The 13930-nt window shown below is 33.4% G+C and overlaps 2 protein-coding genes and 1 long non-coding RNA gene across 4 annotated transcripts in view; 2 read left to right on the top strand and 1 right to left on the bottom strand.

Moving 5' to 3' along the window:
- Positions 1-13930, bottom strand: part of igl (IQ calmodulin-binding domain containing protein igloo) — a 547908-nt gene that overhangs the window by 370697 nt on the left and 163281 nt on the right. The window lies entirely within an intron of this gene.
- Positions 1-13930, top strand: part of LOC149476540 (uncharacterized) — a 203568-nt gene that overhangs the window by 165675 nt on the left and 23963 nt on the right. The window lies entirely within an intron of this gene.
- Positions 1-13930, top strand: part of Cbl (E3 ubiquitin-protein ligase CBL) — an 87293-nt gene that overhangs the window by 55250 nt on the left and 18113 nt on the right. For both annotated transcript variants that reach the window (XM_089711759.1, XM_089711760.1), the window contains exons 2-3: positions 12105-12251; positions 13559-13702. In XM_089711759.1, the coding sequence (XP_089567885.1) occupies positions 12105-12251; positions 13559-13702 (291 nt within the window). The remainder of the gene's footprint in view (positions 1-12104; positions 12252-13558; positions 13703-13930) is intronic.

Genomic DNA, 13930 nt, shown 5'->3' with positions numbered 1-13930 from the left:
AGGTCGAGGGACCGTGGAGGCCAGGCTTTAAGGCAGGCATCACCGGCGCATGCGCAGGCTGCAACGACCAATCCATCTTTCAGGGTATCTTTGCCCTTTAGCCTGGCCTGCACGGTCCCCGGACATAAACCCTATTGATTTTTTTCCTTGGGGATACTACAAAGACGAGAGACTGCCACAATTTGGACGAAATAACCCGGAAATTCATAGTAGCAGAAGAAACCATTAAAAATGATAAAAGGGCATTCAGACATTTAAAAGACAACTTTTTACGGTGATGTCGCACTTGCATTGAGCAACAGCGGGGTTATTTTAAAAATTTCTGGTAATTAAACACCTATTTATTGGTTTTAATGATCATCAAGTTAATTCAATTTTTGCACTTACCACATTTTGATTTAAATTTTTCGATTGAAGCTTTCTGAATAATTAAATGAAATTTTCAGGGTAGCTATCTGATAGATAGAGCAAGTTTTTAAAAGTCAAACGGAAAACTTTTTTTATGTGATTTTATTTTTTTACGGGCCCTTGAAGTGGTGAACATACTGGGTAATTTTATCTTTCTTGCCATTTAATTCTTTTTTTTATTCCATTCAAAGATCTAACGATAGTAAATGTTACCATACTGAATTGGCCTATCTTTCAGCTTAGCACACAAAAAAAATCAAGCATCTTCCGCAATCATTGACGTCAGCATGAGTGAAAATATCATCGTACTCGGCGATAGGTGAAAAATTGAAAAAAACGTCATAACTCCGAAAATACGAAAAATCGCATAACATACATGGGGGTGATTCGGATAGCCCTTTAGGTCCTCTACCTCTCAGCTTCCGTTCATCACTACTTTTTGGTACACCCTGTATAAGAAGATTTTATCCCTGTGGTATATAAATGTACGTTTATATACTTTTATAAGTGAGTTTATCCCAGTTAAACTGGATAGCTTTTACGAGAGCCTCGCACGACGCTAATGCATCCTTCAGTTTTGCAGTATCAAATATCTGGGTCATTGAATATTGATGCACCCGGTCCGGCTGGTGAGAATTATGCGGGCTAAGTTTCTGCGACGTCTACGTGAAGTTATTATTATATAATACTAGCTAGAATAGCTGGATTCGCCCGCGTAGTGCGAAATAATTCAGTTGGAAATGAGATGTTTGGCCGCGGTAAAAAGTAGGCTATGTTACAGCCATAACAATATATAATGTTACAATGTTAATGTTATGTTGTATGTTTTACAGGTTACTGTCTAACTATCTCTAAATATACAAAAATCATATCAAAAAATCGCTTCGTTGTGTCGTGAAATAAAGACAAACTATAAGAAACAAATACACTTTCGCATACTTTGTTATAATATAAGTAGGTACAACGTAAGGATATGACTAGCTGGTACCCGCGCCTAAATTGATTTTTACCCGGAAAATGGCTTATGTCCTAATCCAGATTGTAATATCTCTCTATACGAAATGTACCTACACTTCTGATCTTTTTTTGCATGAAATAGTAACAAATCCTTACTAACTTTCACTTTAGTGGGATAGTAGAATTAATGACATAGAAGGACATTTTAGATATTCATAGTGGCAGTTTGTTAATTTAGTTTTACTTGTTGTTTCCTGAGTTTTAAGCCTGTTTTGCATGTTTAGTTCGGAACGTCGCATTGAATAATAGAAAGCGTAATTGTGTTTTAAGGCATTTATATAGACTGGAAGTGAATAAAATATAAAAACTAGTGGCTGCAGTTGTAGAAAGAAAGAAAAGACATTTAATTCAACACACACGAACGCATTTTACGCAGTTTTATCCGCATTACTCTGCTTCTATTGCTCTTGGCGTGATGATATTATATAGCCTCGATAAATGGCCTATCTAACATTGAAATAATTTTTCAAATGGGCCCCTGGTTCCTGAGATTGGCGCGTTCAAGTAAACAAATAAACTCTTCAGCTTTTGAATATAGATTTACGAAGTATAGTAACAAAAGTGTATTTGTATATGCTTATTATTTAAACTTTACAGTGTGATATTATATTGCGCGAAATGTAAATTTTAGCTTGCGTGCAGATTTTTTGTTATTTTTTTTTGTTTAAATCATAGCTAATAAGATAATAGTAATAGGATTATAATATCATGAACACCTGCATGCTATTTGACTGACACATAATATACAGGTGTAAAATATCGACACGCAAAACTATCAATAAATTATCATATCACGTAGTTACACCTATCGATTGCATGTTCGACGAATCTCTTTCGCAGAAATCCGTTTTTAATTTATTCATTCGAAATTCATCGAATTTACATGATAAAGTGGTACACGAGAGCGTTATATCCCGTGACAAAGATACGTGTAAACAAGTCGAAATTAAGGTACACGTAAATAAAAGTTTTATGTTAAATGTAACACCCACGTGTTTGAGTCATGAAGAACAAGATAAGGTAGGTAAGTATAGGTTGCAAGCGTGTCACTTTTCTTAAAGTAAATAGGCGCAAAGCTCTAACTCTGGTGGTGCCTATGCAATCGGGATTCTTATGCAATATAGCTGCAAAGAGTATGTAGGCAAGAATAAGCATTTGAGTAGATTTTTACAAAAAAAATAGTGTTTTTTATTTTACTTAATATGACAAATTGAGGCATTGTTTGTGTAATAGCTTCGTTCCTGGTAGGTACATGTAACTTATCGTATGCTCATTTTTATTCCTGTAGGTATTATATGTAGCTATTTCATAGAATCGATATTCTACTCTCATAAAGGAAGAAAACACTATTTTTATCTTCGTCGTAAAATGGTGACGCGCTTCGCCACAAATTGTTTGCCACATCTAGTTAAATATTTAATCCTTGGTCTCTTTCCACGTATTTCGGTTGACATTGCTAGGTTTTTCGTGCACACCCAACGCGTATTAACGAAAATGAACCCTGTATTGAAAGCTTTAAGGTCTATATCGGTGTAGCGAGATGAAAAATGGTTCATACTGCGCCGGCTCAAAGGATTTTAATGTCATTCACACGTTTTAAAATGGAACAGCAGTGAGGGGTTTATAATTGTACCTCGGGTACAGAGCTTAGGCTATGTAGCCTTAATAATGGAGCTAAATGTAGACTAGGTTTTGTACTAAATATGAATTGTGTAGAACATGATTGTATGGAACTAGAGAAACACAATGTGTGTAGATCTAGAAGGATTAATGCTGATTTAATGCTGGGTTAAGTAAATTCTTATTACGTTGGAAGATAAACTTGTTATGTTCTACTAGAAATTCATTCGGAATACCTAATGTGATATGAGTTGCTGATAGATAAGTGCGATTATTATCTACGCACTATTCAAAATTTTTTCTAGGATACAATAATGCTTAACAAAACTTTCTCCTACATAGCAAATTGGCTTAAATCACATTTGTTCAATTTTCATTTACTTGCTAGTCATCTATTGGTCATTTCATTGTTATGAAAACATTGCTAGATAAACTGGCACCCTCTCGCATTAACATTGTTTTGAGAAGACTATTTTCTATATAAATATAACCTTTTAATCACTCTAAGCGAAACAACAATTACACTAATGATACTCCATAGAAACTGGCCAGATGTAGTAATATTAAAAACAATGGGATTAATAAGAGAATTCACACGAGTTTTTTTTATTTGGACCATTTAATCGTTTTATTACGAAAACGGTATCGTTGCAAGGTCAGATTTACAAATTATACAGTCCAGCAATTGTTTTTTTATTTCATAAGTTAGTAAACATATTTTTAAAATATTTTACGTGGTTATAGATGATATTATAGTATCTACTATCTACAGTAAGAGGTGCAGTTTATACTTATTTGTTATTGTTTATCCTTCAATCTCGAAATTTATCGCATAAGAAGTTAAAATTTTCAGTTTCAAGTTTATAATTACACAGTTAAGCTCGCACTTAAAAATTAATTGATCAAACAATCATTAGGTATAGTATACTTTTATAAGGGCCGTCGCATATTATTTGATTTTGAATGTTACTTATTTTAATGAGGACAATGTCGATAATAGTTTGACAATGAAAAAAGCGCTGCGCTGCGCTCCGCCAAAATTTACGTAGTAAAATTGTGAGCAATGTCGTATGTAACAACTAGTCGTAGGAGTGAAGAGATACTACTTTAATACCGACCCGCTTACCGAGCCCATTTCATTAAGGCGTTACCCGGCAATTTCGACTATGTTCAACCTCTATAAAGTCTGGTACAACATAAAGCACAATACCGAAAAAAATATATAAAATAGGATGGTCTTTGATCTTTAATTGCTCGCGAGGACTTTTTTCCAAAGTTAATAGATTTCTAGAAAAAAAATGCCGTGGTCATCGATTTTTCCGCAAATACTCTATAAACTTCGTAACCTGCTGACTTAGAGCTCTGAAAATTTTATGTTTAATAAATTATCAGTTACACAACAGTCCCTGACGAGGATTTTTTGTTTCACTGATTGGTATCTTTTTAAATACAAAATGCGAGGAAAAAAGAAGGTGCAGCGGGAGAGGTTTGAGATCCGTCAAGTATGGTCAAGGTTATTAGCGCCTATTATATACTATAAGCCTTAATTTGATAAACTTATACCGTGTTTGTTAACCGTTATGCGTCTATGTACCTTTTTAGTGTGACCTTTGGTCATCAATCATTATGTATAATATGTACCTACCACGATATATTTGGCTACAGGTTAAAAAATTGCCTAAATTGCTAGGTAAAGATGTATTGGTGAAAGTATTTTTAAAATTGATCGAGTACTTTTTTAGTTAAATTGTAACAAACTTTTTAAAATAGTAGTTTAGATAAATCATTATAATAATAGAATAGAGGTTTATCTTAGCCCTTTCATTATGGTAAAATATTGAATGCATAATAATTTGCTATATGGGCCAATTATACCGTATGTTATACGGTCTATCTTTTTGATTAATCTTAGATGTGAAGCTGAATGTGACACAAATCTTTAAATGTGAAATGTGACAATAGACAGCAAGACTGATTATATTATAAATAATCTAATGTAAATTATATAAATGTTAGTTATTAATTAATCAATCTATCAATTCATCTTCTTGTTCTAAACACGTCATGTTAACATAATATCAATCCAATCAACTTGATAGTGTCGGAAGACACGAGAAGCTACGTTCATTTCGTTTCAATATCCTAAGTTAATAGCTGTGTCGATTGAATAGGCTAATTCATCACGCATACACATTGGATATACCTATGTTCCTTTTAGTGAAGGTGTGGGAAACCTTTTAGGTTATGTTGTGTTTATTTTTTGTAGGAGGGACCTTTGAATCAATTAGCCCTTTTCAGATTGCTTCTGATTGACACGGCTTAATGTAGAAATAAAATGAAGTAGGTATGTAATTCACACGTAGACCGTACCTTCTATGTCAGTTAGGAATAATGAAAAATTGTAAATGAAAATGGAAATTTTTAAACGGACCTTTCCAGAAATCGACTTTGGTTCTCAATACCTGGAAAATTATTCATCTGATTTTATATGGTTCTGTTTTATGAGGTTGCGAGTTATTTTGTTGTATAATTAAAAATATAAACTTGCCTAACGATTTTGTCTCTTTGAGTATGAATTTTATGTTTTAATTACAGTTTTAAATGAGCAAATCTGTGTCATCAAATATGACACGTGTAAGAGGGAATATATTATGAGGTATACGTTATTATATAAATAATTTAATTTAAGCCCGGAGTACGTACGTACAGCTTCCGAATAAGTTCAGTTTAATTTACCGAAATAGCTTTCAGTAATTTTAGACTGGACTTTGCACCTTTATGAGATATTAAGCCTATTACTTCTATTTTAAATTGTATTTATGATGTTAGTAGGTACAGTAATTAAAGAATTTTTCATTTCATTTTCAAATTTTATTGCTATAATAATATTTCAATCAGTTCAAATGCCAAAGGTTGTCTACCTCTGAACTATTCGTACCCTATATAATTGATTTCACTGCCTTATTTAATTATGCATAGACTATTAATAGGATCGGATATAGAATAAGGTGGAAATGAATTTCGTTGAGTAAATTCGGGATTTATTATCGGCTTTGTAATGTGCTATGAATCTTTTATGTTTACTTTGATATTGAAAGTAAAGAATGTAATAGCTTTCATAGGGTTTTTGTTTGATTTTCATTTCCTTTTTCTTCAACTATTTAAGCATATTAGGTTTGATAGGATTTTTAGAGAATTAATACTTGCAAAAATTTTGCTCATAGTTGCTTACAGTACGTAGTAAGTTTCATAAAAAAGTTATACATATTTATAAGTAATGGCTTTATTTCGAATTTTACTTAGCATGTATTTTCTAATTTCTTACGTCAACAATAATCTGAATAGCATTTTGTTTACACCTAATCAAGTCGATCGACTCAAACAAATCCGCGCTAAATTTTGCAACACAATTAGCTATGTTTTACATACATCTATTGTTCGGCTTGCGCAAGCGCAACCGATAAGGCTAGCCGTGAATTCTCTGCTCCTTTTACATATACGATGGCATAGTTACGCGTTAAGGTAGTGTGATTCATCTGTATGTTCTATGTATAGGTATGTAAGTGGCTGGTTTAAAGTTTTATTGTTGTTGGTTTTAATTATTGTGCTATGGAATTTGCTGTTTGTAGTTCAGCTATTGATGAAAAAGCTTTACACATTTGATGATTTATTTTAAAAGTGATTTCAAATTTTTTCAATGTGGACAAGGTGCATTGAAATAAACAATAGTTATATATTTTTCTCATTTCGTATTCTCTGACAAATACATTGATTTATTTCTAACCCCGCGAAACCTACGATGATGAAAATATTAGATAAGATCGAAATATCTTTTTAAAAACGAGTAATTAATCCCGCAATAACTTTTCCACGTTCCCTACAAAACTTGTGCTTTCATTTCACTAATCTTCGTAACCAGAAGCATGCAATTAAAGTTAAGCATCGTCTATAATATAATATAGACGTGACCTATCTCACTAGAGCAACTCGCTGCATCAGCTGTTTATCTCGACTGGGATGTTGATAGGGTGTAAAGTATACCGTAACAAGGATATGTGTATAAAAATATAGTTACCTGTTTTTTTAGGAGCATTTAGATTTACAATATTTTCTCCATATAATATCTAAGCTAGCGCTGCCAGGTTTCACCGTCGCATACCGTCCGAAACGGCTTGACCGATTCTCATTAAATTTTGTGTACATACATATCGGGTAGGTTGTATCGAACAACATCAATTTTTTTATAAAAACGCAAACTCAAACTTGTATTTATTCAAGTAGACTTCTTCTAGAAGCACTTTTGAATCGTCATAGCATATTTTTAACATTTAACGCCGATACTCCTAAGTTATAAGAGCAAGGCAGAACAATATCTGCCGGGAAAGCTAGTATCGAATAGAATTGCATCAATCTTCGATTAAATATTTTATTCGATTATTATATTTTTCGATCAATATCTAAACAGTATTCCAATACAAAATCAATCTTGGATTGCTAAATCCATTTATGGATTTTTACTTTTGGATAAGGATTAATTATTATTTATTATTATTAACATCGAGCGTACAAGAGCCATACTTTCGTACGCGGACGAACCCACGGGTCGCTATTAGTGTTGATAGATTACGAGTATTTAGTATTGATAGATTTAATATATTATTAAGTTGTACGTAGGTAGCAAATGTTTAGCGTGCGTTCAAAGATTTATATGTACGTCCGTTAAACAACACTTAAACAGGCAAACAGTAAATAAGTAATTAACCTAAATGTTTCACTTAACTACGCGTACGCCTTCTGTTCATGTGCTTTATAATTAGCGTTTATACACGAAATGTGTGTACTTGTGTGTGTGTAAAATGTATCTATGTGTTTTTGGAAATGTTTTTAAATAAAAATATCTTAATAGGATGAAACGGAGGATCTATATAATAAAAATGAATCGCTAAATGTGTTGGTAAGCGCAAAACTCGAGAAAGGCTGTACCGATTACGTTAATTCTTTTTTTATAATATTCCTAGAGATACGGGGATGGTTCTTATGGGAGAAAACATAAACATGTACCACGGGCGAAGTCAGGGCGGATCGCTAGTGTGTTATAGAGAAAAAGTTATGAAACGATTTTGACACTGATTTATCTGATATAAAATAATATTCAACGTTTACTCCTTTCGTCAATTAGGTACATCATCATCATCACATCAATGTACGAACCGAATTTGGTTGAAACAATGGTATTGTGTAGCTAATAAATTGAAAAATTAATTAAATTTTTCCGCGTTGATTTAGCTTCGAATTCCCAACATAATTGATTGAAGTTAGAGACCCCAACTATTAAGACATGACTAAGCAGGTTTACCTTCTCGTATTTTTGTTGGTGTAGTATTATTTCATTCACATTGCTGCAAAATCATTTCGTTTTGATAAGTACAGTTCATACACAATCTTTATCTAGATAAACTTTTAGCGGTTGTCGTTAAGCAAATTGAAAATCATACAAATGGCAATCGATCATATTATGTCAATGATTATGTATATGTAAATTGTAAATACAAAGGGAAATTGCATCCGGTTTTTGATAACGTTTTATCGATAGCAGTGGGATTTAATAATTGTTTTTATCAATGAGATTTCCGTGGACGGCTTAGTGCACTGCACCTTATCGACAAGGTCGTTTTTCGTACAAATTGGTAGTGGTTAGGGAGCCAGGTGCAATTTTGGTTAACTATTTCCTCTCAAGAGATAATTCGTCAGACGCATGAGAGTATAGTATTATAAAGCCTCGTGAACGTCAGCTGGCGCTCGGTTGGGGGGGTGAAAGGTTGTAGCCTCCCACACACATAAAAAAAAAATACATTCATTCATTCATTTCCTCTCAGCTAAAAATTTGTCAAATTGTAGCTAACCCAATATCTCAACGAAAAAAAATAGTCAGCTGGTTACAACATGGTGTATTATACGTCAGCTGGTGTCTCGAACATGAAAGTTAAATTTAAAGAAAAATTTATTTTCCGTTATTTCCTCTCAAACAAAAATTTACCTGATGATAGCTTATATGTAACTAACTGTGGATAAATATATATGTCAGCTGGCTGTATCTTGGTGGAAAAACCGTCAGCTGATACGGGAGGCTACAACCGCTCTTCCCCCCAACCGAGCTCCAGCTGACGTTCACGAGGCTTCATAATACTATACTTTGATGCATTTTACTAATTACCGCTTGAGAGGAACTTGGTCATAAAATCTGCTGCTGGCTCCCGGACCATAGGTGGTATTTTGTTTTCTGTGAGGTTTGTTTTCGCTGTGAAATATAGGTGATAACATTCAGGTTTGTCTTTATGGTCTTTTAAATAACTATCAAAACTTTTAACAGCTAACATAATATTTTACCTATTTTAAATCATATTTCAGACCTGTGTTTACTCCAAAGTGTATCTTTTGATTTGTAAATGATTAAAACGTGCTCTACAACAAAAACAAACAAGAAATAAATGTTTCAAGAATTTCTAAAGCATTTTTCAATCACTCAGAAAAGTCATCAATTCCAAAGAATTCGGCAGTAACTCGCGAAGCTTTGTAAACAGAGAATCGGCAATAAAGTCTAGTCCTACGAAATTGGACGCCAATACACTTTTCAGTTGGACTGTTAAGCGTCCAACGTTTTCAATGGACCTCTTGTAAATAGACTTAATTCGTACTGGAGCTTAAAAGAACATTTTTTTTGTATTGTAACGTGTTAGCGGCTTCTTCTTGCTTGTAAATATATATTACCTATGTTCAAACGACAAAATCTGCACACATAAAAAATGCGTAGAATTACAGTCCCTCGGTTACATTACAGAATTACCGAGTGAACAGACAGTACAAAAAGTATTGTATTTACTTTCATTCTTTAATGACGAAACAAGTAGGTATCAACCGCACATTTTTGTTTTTGAGTCAGTACTCAGTAGATATTTTAAAGCCGGGAAACTCGCGTACCTACCTGCCGCAGGGGCAATATTGGAACAATCTCGGTTGGTCGGCAGTCGGAGCAATTTCAGTTGTTCTCTAAATTGTCCCTGCTTGTACACATCACAAATCACAATTAAGGGTGAAATTCCAATATTGCCCCTGCTGCAGGTAGAGTATTAAGGGTGCAATTCTAATATTGCCCCTGCTGCGGGTAGGTGAGTAGCCTCTTTTAAGGAAGTTGAAAATAAACATTTCATTATTTAAGGGCCGATTTTTCAATGCTTGGATAAAACTTATTCGTCGAATAATGTATAAAAGTACCATTTTAAAAACGTATTCTAATTGCCCGTATTTGAAAGTTTACGTGACATTTTATTATTATCGTGTAATACTTTATTGGACGGATAAGTTTTATCCAAGCATTGAAAAATCGGCCCTAATTATCGTTAATGTACCGTATTATATTATACATCTATTAAATAAGTTTAATAATGAGCTGATCGAAATCAAGCTATTATCGTCACTATGTGTATAATGACATAAGTGGTTTTTTTGCATTCTTATTTTATCATATTTCACTGGTCTTTTCTCTGCGATAATACCAGATAGTGTACGATAAAATAAATCGTATCGAGACGTATCAATATATAAAATTTATTATAATACAGATTAATACCGGACATGCGTTTCCGTTTTTATTATTCATTCTTTTGTACAGCTTATCGATATTATTATTAAAAAATCTACTATGTAATTGTTATTCAATCAGAAGGTTATTACTAATTACTCAGTTACGTAGTAAGTAGGTATATTGTGAGCAACTTGTAGGACCTCATACAAGGTGTGTTTTGCTACGGAGACTTACACTTACTTACTTACGGTCACTTATCCTTGATAAATGTACAAAGTTTTAATTAAATCTGTCCGTTTAGTGGGGTCAAAATGATAGTCCGGGATACATCGCCCATTTTGCAAGTGATTACTATCAAGCTAATTTTTCGTAAGTAGCTTTATTTTGATGAGATGCCCAATAATTTCATGAACGAAACTCTCGATTGTGGTAGCTTACAGAGGTAACAAGGATAAAATTTTTTGATTTGACGGTTCTCAAATATTTATTACGCAATTTGTAGGACAATATGTCTGTTGAATTATATAAGTATTAAATAAGTGAAAATAAAAAAATCAGCTGGTTACTAATCATTTATGATGACTTCGTTATCGATACACATTGGAAAGGGGGACTCTTTGATCAAACCATAGATTTTGTAGGACAAATATTTTTTCGAATAATTTAGATAATTATCTTGAGATTGAACAAAAAAAAACATTCAGTTAGTAATTAATATTTGAGAACCATCAAATCAAAATATTTTATCCTTGTTTCCTCTGGTAGCTACCACAATCGAGAGTTTCATACATGAAATTATTGGGCATCTCATCAAAATAAAGCTACTCACGAAAAATTAGCTTGATAGTAATCACTTGCAAAAATGGGCGATGTATCCCGGACTATGAGTCCGATACAAACTTCACACGGGTAAAGGTTAGGTACACATACAAACATCAGATGAAGCTTATAAAAGCATGTTAAAAAGAAAATTAATTTCCCTTGGTCAGGGGTACACGCGTGTAATATTGGACCGATTTCAAAGGATCTTATGAAAGAAAAACTTGGAAAAGCGCGAAAACTTCATGCGTTTGAAAGTTCTAGTGAACTCTAATTTCAAAAGTAATTAAGTGTTTAATTTTAGTTAGCTAGTAGATATGTATTATGTATTAAAATTCATCGTCCGTCAGTCTGTTTACAGATGATACATAGTTTTAGTAATTAATAAAAGCATTATTTTTATTGTAATTGGTACATGAATAATCAACCGTTGTTTATTGTATAAACGATTCAAACATAACACACAACGCCATCTAGTTTTAAACATTAAAATTTCAAGTCAGGCAATAGATTTTTAAAAAGGTTGTCCAATAGGTCATTCGACCAATAAGTGTGAAAAATCGTCCCTTACGCTGAATATTATACCTAATGCGAACTCTAATTAATAATTATTATATTATTACCTACATGTTATATAATGAAATTCTCTTAATTCCAGTACGCTCGTGCCATGGAAGATATTCCGCGAAGAGCTGAACAACGTGCACCCCATATCGTCGGGCCTCGAAACGATGGCGCTCAAGACGACCATAGATCTCACGTGCAACGACTTCATATCGAACTTCGAGTTTGATGTGTTTACCAGGTAAATGGAGATTTTGACGTGACAACGTCTTATAATTTGATAAAGCCGGCTGCACGCACGAAAAAACATGACTCATGCGGCGTTACCTCGCTCTGAGGCGTTCCGTAAAGCTTGAAGTTCAAGCGAGAGCGCGGAACGAGCGACAAAGAAGCACAATCGGCCTTAGAAGTTGTCACGTTCAACTATCGTCAGTAAACCGACTTTACAGACAACCAATTTTTTGTTTTTTATTTGTTATCAAATACACTGAAAAATGAACATTGTGAACATCCTGTATGATAAAGAAGATATTATACAGGATGTTGATGTGTTTACCAAGTAATAGGAATAGACATTTTATTGGTTACCAAGTAAGTACACACAACTAAAATGAACAGCCTGTATGATATAGAAGATGTTATACAGGATGTCCCAGATATGGTGTTTGGTTAATGAAACTTGATCACACTACAATAAAGTATGTGCTAGAATTACATATAGGTATATAGATTTAATTTTAACATTTATAAAATATCTGCTCCACCCATCTAGACATTTTTGTTAGGTTTTTTTTTATCAAACAGCTATTAACTATTATCTTTATCGAAGTAGAGACAAATTCAACAAACCAAAAGTCTTTAAAATCTGCTCAGTCGCTCTTTAGTGGTTTTACTAACACTTTACTTATTTACATACAATCCATACTAATATTATAAATACGAAAGTAACTCTGTCTGTCTGTCTGTTACTCAATCACGCCGTAACTACTGAACCAATTTGCATGAAATTTGGTATAGAGATATTTTGATACCCGAGAAAGGACATAGGCTACTATTTACCCCGGGAAATAGGATAGGTTTTATCCCGGAAATCCTACGGGAACGGGAACTATGCGGGTTTTTCTTTGACTACGCGGGCGAAGCTGCGGGTGGAAAGCTAGTAAGATATAAAAATAACAATCAAACTAAACATATATGTATAAGAATATTTGTTTTCGTATTTATCACACTAATCAAAATTTATGTTGATTCTAATTTTATGCTGAAAACAGGGTAATGTCGTGAGAGACAGTATGACACTCTTCTTAAGGAAACGAACCATTGATACGATATTGAACAATTTTACATTTCATCATACTATATGCAGGTATAGGTATACATAGGTATATATGCTACAGTCAAAACCCTGAACCAGTCAATATCCTTATTGACGGTTATTAAGGTTATTGACTAAGGGCGTCGGTTAATATCCTTATTGACTGATTTTATCTGACAAAATTAATAATTAGTACTTAGTTTATTATTCTATATTTTTAACTCATTTTCCAGACTATTCCAACCCTGGAGTACGCTCCTAAGGAATTGGCAGCTGCTCGCCGTTACCCATCCGGGATACGTAGCATTTCTCACCTATGATGAAGTAAAGGCGCGCCTACAGAAGTATATACACAAGGCTGGCAGTTATGTGTTCAGGTTTGTATTTGTTTAATAATTGGTAATATTTTCTACCATTAAAAGAGGTAAATTTAACAGATAGTAAGTAGGAAATGCAAGCTTAATACTTAGTACATATTGTAAAAAATATTCGGCGGCCGTATCGGTCTGTTTGTATGTGATATACTCAAAAATTACTGCCCCTATTTTCGTTCTGTTTTCTGTTAAGTGGAAAGCTTGGTTCTCGAGGAAATAAATTGTAAAGTT

This window comes from Colias philodice, chromosome 27 (assembly GCF_061535455.1).
Source record: "Colias philodice isolate Cphi_HAF_F1 chromosome 27, ilColPhil1 Martin Lab GWU primary, whole genome shotgun sequence".
In the NCBI taxonomy this organism is placed as follows: Eukaryota; Metazoa; Arthropoda; class Insecta; order Lepidoptera; family Pieridae; genus Colias; species Colias philodice.
This window is presented reverse-complemented; position numbering and strand designations above follow the sequence as displayed.